Source organism: Oncorhynchus tshawytscha, linkage group LG08 (assembly GCF_018296145.1).
Source record: "Oncorhynchus tshawytscha isolate Ot180627B linkage group LG08, Otsh_v2.0, whole genome shotgun sequence".
NCBI lineage: Eukaryota > Metazoa > Chordata > Actinopteri > Salmoniformes > Salmonidae > Oncorhynchus > Oncorhynchus tshawytscha.
The window spans coordinates 59327684-59343177 of record NC_056436.1 but is presented as its reverse complement, the minus strand read 5'-3'; the positions used below and the strand labels follow the sequence as shown (position 1 = coordinate 59343177).

At 43.4% G+C, this 15494-nt stretch overlaps 1 protein-coding gene across 2 annotated transcripts; it reads left to right on the top strand.

Moving 5' to 3' along the window:
• The first annotated feature begins 4067 nt into the window (after window positions 1–4067).
• Window positions 4068–14416, top strand: LOC112256236 (cystine/glutamate transporter). Of its 2 annotated transcripts, XM_042325697.1 has the most exons (12): window positions 4070–4659; window positions 5245–5371; window positions 6195–6310; window positions 6570–6695; window positions 9266–9365; window positions 9534–9578; window positions 9672–9795; window positions 10432–10535; window positions 10916–11012; window positions 11289–11438; window positions 12095–12272; window positions 13301–14416. In XM_042325697.1, the coding sequence occupies exons 1-12, from the start codon at window positions 4377–4379 to the stop codon at window positions 13354–13356; spliced, it is 1506 nt and encodes a 501-aa protein (XP_042181631.1). In that variant the 5' UTR covers window positions 4070–4376; the 3' UTR covers window positions 13357–14416. The 2 variants fall into 2 exon arrangements, with proteins under 2 accessions (XP_042181632.1, XP_042181631.1); XM_042325698.1 differs by lacking the exon at window positions 13301–14416 and having other exon boundaries at window positions 4068–4659; window positions 12180–12272.
• Window positions 14417–15494: the final 1078 nt, after the last annotated feature.

The following is a 15494-nucleotide window of genomic DNA, read 5'->3' as shown; positions in this document are numbered from 1 at the left end:
GCTTGTCTCCACCCCCCACCAGGCATATCCCATCTCCCCCCCATTATATCCCCTGTGTATTTCTACCTGCGTTTTCTGTTTGTCTATTTGTCTGTTGCCAGTTCGTCTTGTCTCATCAAGCCTTGTTTTTCCGCACTCCTGTTTTCTCTAGTCCCTGTTTTCTAGTCCTCCTGGTTCCGACCAGTTCTGCCTGCCCTGACCCTGAGCCCGCCTGCCATACCATTCTGCCTGCCCTAACCCCGGGCCTGCCTGCCGTCCTGTACCTATCTGACTCTGACCCTGTTACAAGCCTCTGCCTGTCCTCAATCTGCCCTGTGGTTTAATAAACTACTCTGTGTATTGAACCTTACGTCTCCTGTGTCTGCATCTGGGTCATATCCTGAGTTGTGTTAGTATGAACTGGCCCTGACTGACAGCAGACTCGGACCAGCTCCGCAATGCTGTATCCTACCAAGGAGCCACCATTGGAAGATGCGAGGAGTTACTTCAAAACTTTATGGAACGACTCTACAACTTGGCAGAACACCACGACCGCACATTCAATGCATTGCTGGAGCAATTACTCAGATATTTTACTAGGCAGCAAGCCTGTATGGTAACCCCCCAGACTCTCAGTAATCCCGCTACCAGCAGCACTTCTTCCCAGTCTATCCCGGGCTTCCTGAGAATGCTGCTTACCTCCTCCGGAGCGCTACTCTGGAGATCCAGGAACCTGCCGAGCGTTTCTCTCCCAGTGCTCCCTCATCTTTGAGCTGCAGCCCTGTTCGTTTCCCTTGGATTGCTCAAAGATAGCACATCTTATAACGCTGATGTCAGGGAGAGCTCTTGCCTGGGCAACAGTGGTGTGGGAGCAACAATCCAACATCTGCCTCAGTCTGGAGGAGTTCATGGCGGAGGTTAGGAAGGTGTTCGATTTTCCGTTGTCCAGGAGAGAGGCTGCTCGGAAGCTACTCCAACTGCATCAAAACTCCCGTAGTGCGTCAAAACTCCAGTAGTCTGGCCACTGAGGGTGCCTGGAACCCAGAATCTCTTTTCGACATGTTCCTTCATGGATTATCGTTGGAGGTTAAAGACGAGCTCGCAGCCCGGGAGCTTCCCATCGACCTTGACTCTCACATAGCCTTGAACTTACAGATCGATGGGCAGCTATGGGAAGAGGAGGTCTGTTCCCAGTCACGCTCGCTCGTTCACTGCTCCCACCTTGTCTCAGAGGAATCCCGGAAGTTCCCGACGCCCACCTTACCGAGAGAATCCGATGTCACCCAAGTTCCCATGGGAATCACCAAGGACTTTCTTGGACCCCGGGCGGTAGGATAAAGTGAAATTGATACGGGTAAATAACAGGGCCCAGCGAGCCTGCCTAGAGTTGAGAGTTGAGGCGCTTGGCTGTGCGGAGATATTGCAGGTTTTTATGGTCAGTCCACACTAAGAATGGGTGTTCCGCCCCCTCCAACCAGTGCCTCCACTCCTACAATGCCATCTTGATGGTGAGGAGTTCTCGATGTCCCACATCATAGTTCCTCTCAGCAGATTTTGCTGCACAGTGTAATTCCTATTAGAATCCAGCCATAGTTAGGATTTCACCGACAACCTGCATTCACAATGGCTGTCAAGTTTAGGAACATTGATAAAGGAGACTACCTAATAAATCATTATACATGAAAATGATGGCTGTGATGTTGATGGGAATGGTTTACTCTGACAAAAGCACTCTCTCACACTCAACTGTGGTTATTAAGACAAACAGTGGGGTTCCTTTACACCACTAACTTTGTTTAACTCTTACAGTGTTCATTTAACTCCTGAATCAACACTGTGTGTGTTATGGCCCAGGTTAACCAGTGCTGACATTATTATCGCTGCTGCAGCTCAGCTAAACAAACTGTCTGAGCTTTTAATAACCAGCATTGAGCACACACACACACACACACACACACACACACACACACACACACACACACACACACACACACACACACACACACACACACACACACACAGAGGAGAGCACATGGGAAAAGTAGAGAGGTTTTTGTCCGTTTTCTCTTTCTTCTCATAGTGTTTGATCTAATAGAGAGAGTGAGGACCCTCCGCTTACCATGGGGCCATACTCTGTCCTGTCCCCCTTCACTAACACACACAGTCCCCCTTGTCTCTAGTGTCAGAATCCATAACCCAGCTCTGATTCAGGTCACTGACAGCATGCTGTGGTGTATCATATTTATCATCATCACTGGATTCATGGTGGATATTGACCAACAGTCAAGCTGGGAGACCACAGAGACTGTAATCAATATTATGGGCCAGATACAGTTACATGTTGTCAGGCAGAAGGCCTCAGAGTCAACTGGCCTCGTTACAAAACCATTTTTATTTCAGAATTGAAGTTGAGTAGTTTGAAGCATAGTCTTTTTATGGGACCAGTACGATGCTTATATGTGTGCACGTCATTGAGCGAGCGAGGGGAATGGAACATTTTAAGATGTTAGAAAGATACACTCTTTCTCCCTTTCTCTCCCTCTGGCTCTCTTTCTTCAGTTCCCCTCAAACAGTTGCCCTGGCAAGGATAGGTTGCCTGAGGGGGAGCGTATCAAATCTGCAAAGGAATTTTCTCCCCACACAGAGGGAACAGAGAAAAAAAACTCTGTAGTTTCTGTCCGTCTGTTGTTTGTCACCAACGGGTGTAAGAGTGTATTTGTGTGATGGCAGTTTAGAGAGGCTGTTTCAAACGTGAGACTGAAATTGTGTCATCGTCATGGTGACTGAGTCAGTGACTAGGCAACATCAAACTCCTGAGAATTCTCCAAAAAATGGTCACCGTGACAACACTATGGTTACAGGATCTTGGAACTGTTGGGCACTGTTGGAGTGTTAAACAATTGGATTATGATTAAATGCTTTTCATAGCATTAGATTTTATGAGAATTCTTTTGTTCTTTGAATGTCTATTCATATCTAAAAAAAGCTGTAACTTGTAGATAAGGGAAAGTTATTTTGGACAAAAAAGGAAATAAATCACTGACTTGTTTCTATTTGAGTATAAGTAGTACACCGGGACTAAAGTAAAACTGAAGCGTAAATAGTGCCACTGCAACTGAGTAGCGTAGAGAGGTTTTCTAACCGTGTATCACCTGTGGCAGGCAGCTGTAAACCAAGAAAACCCATTTCCAGGTGTTCTTGGTTGACTCACTGGAAGGCGACTGGAACCACCAGCCTTTTCAGAGCCAATATGGCACCTTGTCCTAGAATTCTAAGGTCTTTATCTCAAACCAAGGCTTCTGACTCAGTTTGTCTGGCAGCTTATCAGGAAGAGATACAGTTGCTGTACCGGTGTGATTGGTTGGCTCAACTTTTCACCTTGAAGAAGGCACAGTGATGCCGAAACATTGGTGGTTTACCCAATAAATGACTGGGATCTTGTAAAGAGTATACAACTCTCTTTACGTATTTTTATTGGTCTACTTTTCAAAGGAAGGTGTTGGAAAAATAATGAAGATAAAGATCGGGGAAAAAGTTGTTTGCTTTTCCATTGTTTGGTTGGTAGCGTTTGCTGAGTGTGTTAATGAGTATGATCTTACTGGAAGCCTTGTGTGCATTCACAAGACTAGTTGTAGTAGCTTGTGGTCAATGACAAGTTCAGACCGTAGGCGTTGACGATTACCGAGTGTCATGTGACGTGTGACATCAGAGCGCTTTGGCATCGATTGCATCAGTTCCACTAGTTTCTGGTCTCCCTTTTGTTTTGGGATAACTGTGTTGTGAACTCTCAGGTGATTATTCAGATACATCATTGACATCCCGAGGTAGAGGGTGCCCAAAGCAGACACCTCTGAAACACTACCAGACAACACTACCAGACTGCTTCTGCAGAGAGGCACAGTGACCAGCCATATAGTAAGAGGTTTGGGAGAGTAGGAAAGCTGGAGAGAGATAGACAAAAGAGGGCGAGAGAGAAAAAAAGTGTTAGAGGCAGCAAGTGGGAGAGTAAAAGAGAGACAGAGAGAGAGAGAGCGACTGAATGAGTGGGGCTTTAGAGCGAGATTAGAGTGTGTGTGTGTCTGTGCGTGTGAGTGTGTCTGTGTGTCTAAGAGAGAGAGGGAGAGAGTGGGAGAGGCCATTCCCAAGAGGTTTGGTCTAATTCCCAGTGGTAGAAGTTCTTTACACAGCAGGACCAGTAACAGACTGCTTTGTCTGAGTAACCTACTCTTCTGTATTCTCAACAGCAGGTCACTGCAGACAGACAGAAAAACCTTAAGGTTGTTTTGGGACCCGAAGTGACAGAAAGGTGAGGAGTGTGTGTGACACATTGTGTGTTGGAGAGAGTGTGTGCTTGTGCGTGTGTGTGTGTGTGTGTGTGTGAGAGAGAGAGTACAAGGATGACCAGGAGGTCAGTTAATGGTGAGGGGACTGGGGTGAACAACACCCCCCAAAATGGGGGACACCCGGGGGATACCCCTGCCCCAAAAGAGGAGCCTGATGCTCCGAACGGAAAGGTAGAGTTGAGGAAGAAGGTGACCCTGCTTCGGGGAATCTCCATCATCATCGGTACCATCATCGGAGCGGGAATCTTCATCTCGCCCAAGGGAATCCTGAAGAACTCTGGGAGTGTTGGAATGTCTCTGGTGGTGTGGATTGCCTGCGGAGTGCTGTCTCTGTTTGGTGAGTCACACGTAGTTGTCACCAGAAGCGAGGAGACATACCTGAGTAAAGGTGTGCTGAGTGGTTTTATGATGCATGCGAACTGAAGCTATGGAGGATGGAGATTTTGTGTTTTTATTGCTGTTCAGCCCATTGGGTTACAACTCCCCTGCTTCCCCATCCCTGAAGACACTGGAGTTGATGCATCCCAAAACAAAGTACTAAACTTGTAAAACAGCTTTTCTTGAGATGATGAGTGTGAATGAAAGCTTAGGGGGGTGGATAAACTTTGCTAACTGTCTGCTGCTATGGAAGAGCTTCCGCTTCTACACTTGTATTATTTCATTATATTACTGTTATTACAGAAGCCTTACCGTAGCTACTGCCTTCTAACTAGCCATCTAACTGCTGAAACAGCAATTACCCTTTACGCTAACCCCCCCCCTCTCTCTCTCTCTCTCTCTCTCCCGGCACACACATGTTTATGAATACAATCAATCATATTTTCCTCTTATAGCCAGTATTCTGCTGTTGCTGATGCTGCCAATGTTTTATAGCTGGCTAGCCACTCCCCTGTCCTAAACCTTTCCCTTTTTCATTTCCCAGGGGCCCTGTCCTATGCAGAGCTGGGAACCAGTATCCAGAAGTCCGGGGGACATTATACCTATATTCTGGAGGCCTTTGGACCACAGATGGCCTTCATACGCCTCTGGGCTGACCTCATCGCCATCAGGTAGGTGTATGTGTGTGTGTGTGTGTGTGAGACAGAGACAGCAGCAGGAAGGGGGGTAGATACTTGCAACAAGGTATGTGTATATCACTCTATACTGCCTGTGTGTGAGAGAGAGACGGGGATGGGCCTAGTGTATATATCTCAGCATTGTAAAGATAGCAAATCCTTTTGGATCCCATCCTGGTCCGTTGATACCCGTGGTAGCAGAGCAGTGTAAACAAACCTGCTATACTATTACTGTACCTCAGGTTAACCCAGGCCAGGAGGGGGGTGTATAGTTTTGAGTCTATGGGAAATGAACAGCATTCTGGGGATCAGCCCACAGACTGTGCAACAGTTATTAGATTATTGGCAATATACCAGGTTGGTGGTATATGGCCAATATACCACGGCTAAGGGTTGAAATCAAGGCATTTCACGTTGAGTCGTGCCTAAGAACAGAACTTAGCCGTGGTATATTGGCCATATACCACACCCCCTCGGGCGTTATTGCTTACTTATTCCCTGGATATTTTACTGTAATTTCCTCAACTGAAACTAGCAGACATATTTGAGTCAGTAACCACTGAATATCAGTAACTATAGTTATTTGACTGTTATAGACTGTTAGTGTCAGGGGAAGCTAATAAACAGTTGTGAGGTTGGGTAAGACAGGTTCATGTCAGTAGAAGGTCACATGCTCCCCAACACTCTGAATAGTGAATGATGCCCCAGATCGCACAGCTTTGTGGGTCAGCGTTTCCTGTCACTGTGTTTGTTTGGTAAACGTGTATGTTTGGTTCAGCATTTTTGAGTCTGCGTGTGACAGTGTTGTCTGTTCTAGACCTGCAGGGTTGGCAGTGATATCCCTGGCCTTTGGACAATATATCCTGGAACCCATATTCATGCCTTGTGGAGTGCCCGAGATTGCTATCAAACTGGCCACCTCTATAGGAATAAGTATGTCTGAGTAATAATGCTACAGCATTATTATATATATATATATACACACATATATATATACATATAAATATATATATATATATATATATATATTTTTTTTTTTTTCTTTTCTTTTTTTACAGTATATTGAATTGAACAAACTTTGGACTATAGGATTTTTGTGCTTATCAGTGAGATGGTTCAATTGACTGTAAGGTACCAGTCAGTCTCACAAAGTGTATGTGTGTGTGTGTTCATGTGTATTCCTGCTCCACAGCATCAGTGATGTATCTCAACAGTATGAGTACGAGCTGGACAAACAGGATTCAGATCTTACTCACCTTTAGCAAGCTGCTGGCCATCGCCATCATCATCGTACCTGGCCTCTATATGCTCTTCAAAGGTAAGCCTTCGTTATCATCGTCATCATCCTCACCATGATCATTACAATCAACACCATCGTCAAATGTGACCGACCGCCTCGATTCTGTCTTGTGTAGCAACATTTGAAATGGTGTTTTTTTAAACATTTGATACGAGAAGAGACTCAGAGCTTGAAAATGGTATATCATACACTGCAGTTGAGGAACAATGTCAACTTGTAACCCCACTTTTGAGAAAATGGACCTTGACTGTTTTGGTACACCTACTGGAGAGCTCTTCTTTGTCTCCACACATTCGGCATCATTCACACCCTCTTAAGCCTTAGCCCCATCCATCACTTTAAAGATTCACATGTGATGCCATGTGCTAAACAGAGTGAGTAATTTAGTAAACACATATAGATTTCAAGACTAAAAGTGGTAAAAGTGGTAGCCTACAATAAGGAAAAACTCCAGGTAAAAATACACTTTATGTACTGTAGTCCTTGGCCTATATCTTAAACTGACTTTGGTGCAGGTCATATTGTCCTTCACATTGCTGCCTCTGGTAAACACACACTATAGCAAGGATACAGAAGGTGTACACGGTACATTGAAATTGTTACTTCAATAGTAGCAATATCAAAAACAGATACCAATATTTTATTCATATTTTATAATTATATACTTATTTAAACTATTGTCTAGACATGTACACATGTTCATGGAATACAGTAGATGACCGTAATCACCCTGAGACACACCTGGCTAACTTGATGGGTCATGTAATCATCTAGCTAGCTAGCTAAACAATGAACCGTCATAATCCCAACCCATACTACTACCAATGCAAACATTGTCATTTTTACATTTGACATTTTGGCCATTTAGCAGATGCTCTTATCAAGAGCGACCTACAGTTAGTGCATTCATCTTAAGATAGCTAGGTGGGATAATCACATATCACAGGCATTTAACTCTGTTTTGTTTGTAGCTACACCTTGTTTGAACAGCGTTGTGTCAAGTCACTCCAGTTCACACTGATCGTGGTGTGTGGAGAAAATAGCCATTCACTTTTTTTCCAACTGATCTGTTGATAGTGCCTGCTAAATTCAGGGCATTAATGTTGTTGAAAAAAGTAGCAAAACATTTTTATGTATATCTTTAAAAATATCAAGATGGAAAGGACTATCAACAAATAATGAGCATGCTACATGGCAGATCAATCCAAACTTATCTCTTGGCATGTCCAGCCTATCCATTATCTCAGCCAATCATGGCTAACGGGAAGGTTCCTTCCTTTTTCCGTTGCTAAACCAACTGGGCTCATAATTTAACCTCTCTTGGGTAGGGGGCAGTATTTTCCCATCCGGATGAAAAGCGTGCCCAAGGTTAGCGGCCTGTTACTCAGGCCCAGAAGCTAGGATATGCATATAATTGGTAGATATTGAAAGAAAACACTATAAAGTTTCTAAAACTGTTAAAATTATGTATGTGAGTATAACAGAACTGATATGGCAGGCGAAACCCAGAGGACAAACCATCCCCCCAGCCTACCACTGTTTTCAATGGCTGTCACTTTTATTATAAGGCAAAATCCTCCCAGATTGCAGTTCCTAGGGCTTATACTAGATGACAACAGTCTTTATAAAGAGTTTCATGCTGGTTTTTGGAAAAATGAGCCAGAAATAAAAGTGATAGCCATTGAAAATAGAGGTAGGCTGAAAAATGTGTTTTTGGGATGGTTTGTCCTCTGGGTTTCGCCTACCATATCAGTTCTGTGACATAATTTTAACAGTTTTAGAGTGTTTTCTATCCATATCTACCAATTATAATCATGTCCTAGCTTCTGGGCCTGAGTAACAGGCAGTTTACTTTGGGCACGCTTTTCATCCGGACGTCAAAATACTGCCCCCTACCCAAGAGAGGTTAAAGCACATGAAAGTTCACATGTTCCAGAAGGCATTTCTGTCCCAATACACATTTTTCAATAAAAATACATATTTACTTTAAAATGTCTCTCCTGTGAAGTAGTGACGTGCGACATACGCCAAGTTTCCTGAAACGAGTCACATATGAGTCACATTACACTAGATTAAAACCACAGAAATAGCATGTTAATGCTTACATCACATTGAATCCCACACTCTTTCATGACTCCTCAAAAACGTTGAAATCCCTGAAAGCCTGAAAATATTTGTGGTACATAGTGTTATGTTTGTTACTGGGACATTCCACAGATCACCCCCGCTTGACCAAAATAGCTATACTTTAACATGCTTGGTGTTTATTGGCTACAGAGTAGCTGTACTATCAACACGACACATTACAAGCTTGGTACATAATAGCTACAAAGTGTCTGTAGGCTTGGTGTTCTGCCATACCAATGTTCATTGAACATCCGTCATTTCAGCTTTAAGAGGGTTACTATCTGCCTCGTTGCAAGTGTGTTCCATTTTAGAGGAACACACTACATACAGTATGTGTGTATTGTACTGGAATGTTCTTACGGCTGCAACTACCGAGAAAGATGTGTATACCTTGTCAAACACTCAACGAGTTTTGATATTCTTTGGTGAACGTGTAATTCCTTCTTTGTGTTTATGTGCAGGGGAGACGAAGAACTTTGAGAATGCATTTGAGGTCAGTAATATCAAGCTCACAGGCCTTCCTCTGGCCTTCTACTCTGGGATGTACGCCTATGCTGGGTGGTAGGTATGGACTTCTCCTAACGTAACTAGCTTTAATATCTTATTCTACCCTTTTCATGAAGCCAACTAGTGTAACGCATTATTACCTGCCGTGAGCATGTATGAGCTCTTGTAAGGTACAGTATTGCCACGTAATATTGTTGTAAAGCTCCAACTTTCTGCCGGCAGGTTTTATCTGAACTTTGTAACCGAGGAAGTAGAGAATCCAGAAAAGTGAGTTCATCCTCCTCATTCCATATCTTGTTCTCGTACAGTAGGTTTGCCTGATCGTAAGATTGTTGTTCTCAAATGTTTACGTATCCCCAGGACTGTCCCATTGGCCATCTGTATCTCCATGGCGATAGTCACTTTCTGCTACGTGTTGACTAACGTGGCATACTACACTGTGATGTCAGCAGAGGAGCTGTTGGCATCGCAAGCCGTCGCCGTGGTAAGGCATCTAACAAGCTCGCTGCCTATTGGCCGATTTGATCGACACTGATCCTACAACCACCCACCGCTATTGGCTGGCATTAACATAAGAGTCCTATGTATTTCTGTGTGTGATGTATTGATACACTTGAGGCGCATTGACTGCAGTCACACACCTCATTCATCAGCGCTTCATCAGGCCCTGATGGTGTCTGTGGTGTTGCTCTCCTGCACTCTAAACTGTAATTAGTAGACCTCTAAGCCCAACACCTCTGCTTCCCAGTATGGCCTTATGTGATTCCACACAGTCCATTCCTCTCAATGATAATTAAATCATCTTGCAGTCTTAATGACATAGTCACAGACAGAGACTGTATACTGATCTCGGACCTGTTTGGAGAAGGGGGAGGGTTATTCACTAAAAGGGCTCTGATCTGATCAGATCTTTTCAATGGTGTTAGTTTCCTTACGGTTTTACAGGTCTGTGATGTTGCTCTTAAGGAAAGTGTGAGAGCATTGGAGGTACGTGCATGTTCGTTAATTAGATAGTAATTGAATTGAGGATATTTTTCTGCATCTCTTTGTCCTTGTTTGGTTCATACTCTCTCTCTCTCTCTCTCTCTCTCTCTCTCTCTCTCGTCTGTTTTTCCTGCAGACGTTTGCAGGGAAGATGATGGGGAACTTTTCGGTGGCGGTGCCGGTATTTGTAGCCTTGTCGTGCTTTGGTTCGATGAATGGCTGCTTGTTCGCTTTCTCAAGGTGGGCTGCGTCAACTCAGGTGTCACACTGCAGCCTTCGCTAGATTCTCCTGCCAAGGAGAATGAAAAATTGCCTTCCCTTCCCAACACAATGTTTGAGGACTGTGTGAGAGGAATCTAATCTTATCTTTTTTTTTCAACTGCCAAACCCTGTTAAGCAGAAGTTTAGATGTGTGGTATAGTGGTATATTGAAAACACAATAACTGACATTGCATTTCTGTGTGAAGGTCAGCTATGACTGTCAGTAGTTGACTTTCATGTGTAGTTTTCATATATTGAATTTTGTCAGACACCGCTTACAAAGACGATGATGAAGTGTTGTTGTTGAAGGTATTTCTCATTTCATCCTGAAGATTGTGTGATTGTGTTGGTCATTCTAGAATGTTCTACGTGGCATCACGCGAGGGCCATCTCCCTGAGGTTCTGTCCATGATCCACGTCCGCAGACACACTCCTTTGGCAGCCGTCCTCGTTCTGGTCAGATAAAAAAAAAAACTTTTTTTTTTCATACACACATATCGCTCTTTAATATCTTTATGAGGACCTGCTCTACAAGGTCCACAATTAAAACGTTGCATTCCTGTGTTTATGTTTGAACTGTCACCATGCTTTGTGGGTACGTGTCAGCATCTCTGCCACTTCCTCATTGGATCCATTTGTCTGTGTGCTTCTCTCTCTCTATCTCTCTCTCTCTCTCTGTGTGTGTGTGTGATTGTGTGTCGGAGTGTCCATTCTTTCTCTGTGTTTTTACAGTATCCTATGACGGTGTTCCAGCTGTTTGTGGGAGACATCTACAGTCTGTTGAACTTCATGAGCTTCCTTCGCTGGCTCTTCATTGGCGTGGCTGTGCTGGGCCTCATCTACATGAGATACACACGCCCTGACATGCCACGCCCTTTCAAGGTCAGGCCAACACACGTGAATCATCAACCATCAAATCATCAAATGTATCTACAAAGCCCTTTTTACATCAGCAATTGTCACAAAGTGCTTATGCGCGCACACACACACACACACACACACACACACACACACACACACACACACACACACACACACACACACACACACACACACACACATGTCGACATAAACACAGCAAAGGGCGATTAGGACATCGCTCCTTCTGTACCACTGCATGTGGCCGATATGCAAGCATCTTGCGCACATTTTTTTATTTTATTTAACCTTTAATTAACCAGGTAGGCTAGTTGAGAACAAGATCTCCATTTACAACTGCGACCTGGCCGAGATAGAGCAAAGTAGTGCGACACAAACAACACAGAGTAACACATGGGATAAACAAACATACAGTCAATAACACGATAGAAATGTCTTTAGTGTGTGCGACTGTAGTAAGATTAGGGAGGTAGGCCAAAAAGTAGGCCAATACTGGCAAAATGATTACAATTTAGCAAATAAACACTGGAGGGATAGAAGTGCAGACAATCACATGGACAGAGTATGAGTCTGTCTAATGGTTGTCTTACTCAAAACAACTACTGAACACTTTACTGTTTACATCCTTGACTCTGCACTTCTTTGTCTTGTCTCTCCAGGTTCCTCTTTTCATTCCAGCCATTTTCTCATTCACCTGTTTTTTCATGGTGTTCCTCTCTCTCTACTCCGACCCCGTCAACACAGGGATAGGATTCGCCATCTCCCTGACAGGAATCCCAGCCTACTATATTTTCATTGTGTTTGACCGCAGACCCAAGTGGCTACAGGATGGTTTAGGTAACACGCTACCTTCACTTAGAAGGCATTTAAATGCATTTACTAGACATCACTGTGAAAATCATACATACTACTGGCATATGGACAGCATTGATTAATCTTTATAAAGCAATTGTTCAACTCAAGGGATTAATCGGAGGGGCAGTGGACCATTAAACTATCCACGCATAGTTTACCACATGTAATCAATTTCCAATCAATTTTCAGCATAGCATCCTATCAAAATTGCAGCATGAATCCCAACAATGTGTCTATGTTGACACTTTGGAAATAATATTGTCCTAACGCTGCATAATTATTGGGACAGTGAAGCGTTTTGTTTCTTTTGGCTCCAAACTCCAAAAGTTTGGTTTTGAAATCAAACGGTAACAATGAAGTTAAAGTGCAGACTGTCAGCTGTAATTTGAGGGTATTTTCATCCATATCGGGTGAACTGTACAGAAAGTACAGTACTTTTTGTACATAGTCTCCCATTTTAGAGGAGCAAAAGTAAAGGGGACAGATTCACTTGATATTTGTGCATCTATAACTTTCTCACTCATAATTATTCACGATTCATTCAGGATTCTACGTAATCAGGGTAACATCCACATTCACGGAGAAGTGTTTCGAAACATATTCTACTAATATTTACAAACAAACAGCAAATGCAATCAAGACATTTGTAGAGTCACACGCTTGATGTAGTCATTGCGTGCGATGAATATCGGATCAAATATTACATTTGACTACTTTAATACACATATAAGAGAATTTGTCCCAATACTGTTGCTCCCCGAAAATGAGGGGAGGATCATTTACAAAACGTGCTTTACTTTCTAAATGGTTCACTCAATGTGGATGAAAAAAATGTCAAATTAAAGCTGACAGTCTGCCCTTTATCCTCGTAGTCATTGTTTGATTTCAAATCCAACGTTTTGAAGTATAGAGCTAAAAGAAGAAACCATGCTTCACTGTCCCAATAACTATGGAGGGTACTGTAAAATGGTATCATAAGAGTTGTTCTATGTGTTTTATTCTGTCTCCAGATTCCTTCAACAGATCTGTCCAGATCATCCTGGAGGTGATCCCAGTGGAACACTGACACTCCTTCACACCATATCCCCACACCGATGGCCTCTATTGCACCGTTTCATAGAATAAATTATTATGACTCCCCCATCCTGCTGTCCTTATCTAGGCAGGCTTAGCCCTGCTCTGCTCTCACATTTCACATTACCAATTCAAACCGCCTGAATACTCGCTCCTCTCTCCTCACTCAAGCATTTGAAATGGAATGGCCAGGCAGGCTGGGAGGTGAGGCTGTGGCTGTGTGTGTGTGTCTCCCTGTGTGAGATTTGCAGGTAATCCATCTCTGTAACCCCTACACTCTGGCTCCAGTCTGCAGTGGGAGCCCAGCCTCTTAGAAATGCAACAGCTTTTATTGTTGATGAGATGCGACAGAGCCAGGGAATCCCTGTAAGCTTGGAGTATAACTATCTTTGGCAGCAATCACAGCTAGTTTTAGTCATCTTTACAGATAGCATTAGCCACAATCACAGCTAGCGTTAGCCACAGTCGCAGCTAGCGTTAGCCACAATCACAGCTAGCGTTAGCCACCATCACAGCTAGATTTAGCCACAATCACAGCTAGCATTAGTCATTTTTTAAAGCTAGAATTAGCCAAAATCTCAGCTAGCATTAGGTCAAAGTCTTTGCTTGCCTTAACCATTGTCACCTCTAGCATTAGCATTAGCCATAGTCACTGACTGCTACACCCCAGACAACACTGGATACTCAGTTTTCTCCAGATCATTCAGGATCAGACTATACGACACACATAAATTAAGCCTAAGGCTCCCTATAGTTATTTCTATATTTTAGGAAATGAAGACAGATCAGTGAGTGTTAATTGATGTGTTGTATAGTCTGAGTAAGACAAGCACTCCCCTTGCACTATCAGAACAGTAAACTCATACTCAATCTACAGATGCCTGTGAAACATGATGTCCTTAAACACATGACAACCAACATTAATGTGATGTTTTATATTTTGTATATTTTTTAAAACATGTATGTTCAGGACAAGTGAATGTTTTGAAATTATGCCCTGGAGAACCTGATATCTGATTTAATAGAACAATAAAAATAGATTTTTTTCAATCAGAGATCCTACTTTTGTATCATGTATACCACTATTTGTACAATACAAGGGATACAGGATCTTATTTCCACTTGGTGAAGGCATTGGTTGTTTCTAAAATGGTGTCCTCCCCATGTGCAGAATCTGTTTCTCTGTCTCTCTCTCTCTCTCTCTCTCTCTCTCTCTCTCTCTCTCTCTCTCTGTGTCTCTCTGTCTCTATATATATCTCTCTCTCTGTGTCTCTCTCTGTCTCTCTCTCTCTGTCTCTCTGTCTCTCTCTCTCTCTCTCTCTCTCTCTCTCTCTCTCTCTCTCTCTCTCTCTCTCTCTCTCTCTCTCTCTCTCTCTCTCTCTCTCTCTCTCTCTCTCTCTCTCTCTCTCTCTCTCTGTGTGTGTGTGTGTGTGTTTGTTTGCATGTGCACTGGCATAATTTAAGCCTCAAATACGCTGGGCAGAATAGCTCTATTACTACAGATGATTCACACCAGGGTTACTCAAGCTGTGAAGCCAACAGATACCCTTTCCATTGAGACAAACACACACACACTGTTGCCAGGATATTGGCTGTGTACCAGAGGCTAATGTTCTCACACATACATGTGAGTGAGCACTGCCAGAGTCCTGGCTAGCAGCCTAGAGTGTAGACAGGAAGAGAGCATCCCAACGCCACTGCACACGACCAGGAACACTGCTCAACAGAGAGAGAGGGAAAGAGAGAGGGAGAGAGAAGGAGGGGGAGAGGAATTAGGCCATTACCCGCTAATCATCAAAATCCAAATTCTATAACCACTTAAAAGGAAACAAAGCCATCACCTACATAGAGATTAACCTGGAGAAGAGTCTCCTAAGCAAGTTGGTCCTGGGGCTCTGTTCACAGACACAAACAGGCCCCACAGAGCCCTAGGACAGCAACACAATTACACCCAACCAAATCATGAGAAAACAACAAGATAATTACTTGACACATTGGAAAGAATTAACAAAAAACAGAGCAAACTAGAATGCTATTTGGCCCTAAACAGAGAGTACACAGTGGCAGAATTACTGACAACTGTGACTGACCCAAACTCTGACTATGTACAGACTCAGTGAGCATAGCCTT

Bases quoted from the DNA above. Each gene is read 5' to 3' on its own strand.
- LOC112256236 (XM_042325697.1), top strand. From the start codon at position 4,377: ATGACCAGGAGGTCAGTTAATGGTGAGGGGACTGGGGTGAACAACACC. The intron at 9,366-9,533 runs GTAGGTATGGAC...TTCTGCCGGCAG, and splicing joins ATGTACGCCTATGCTGGGTG to GTTTTATCTGAACTTTGTAA. The intron at 10,536-10,915 runs GTGGGCTGCGTC...TGGTCATTCTAG, and splicing joins TGCTTGTTCGCTTTCTCAAG to AATGTTCTACGTGGCATCAC.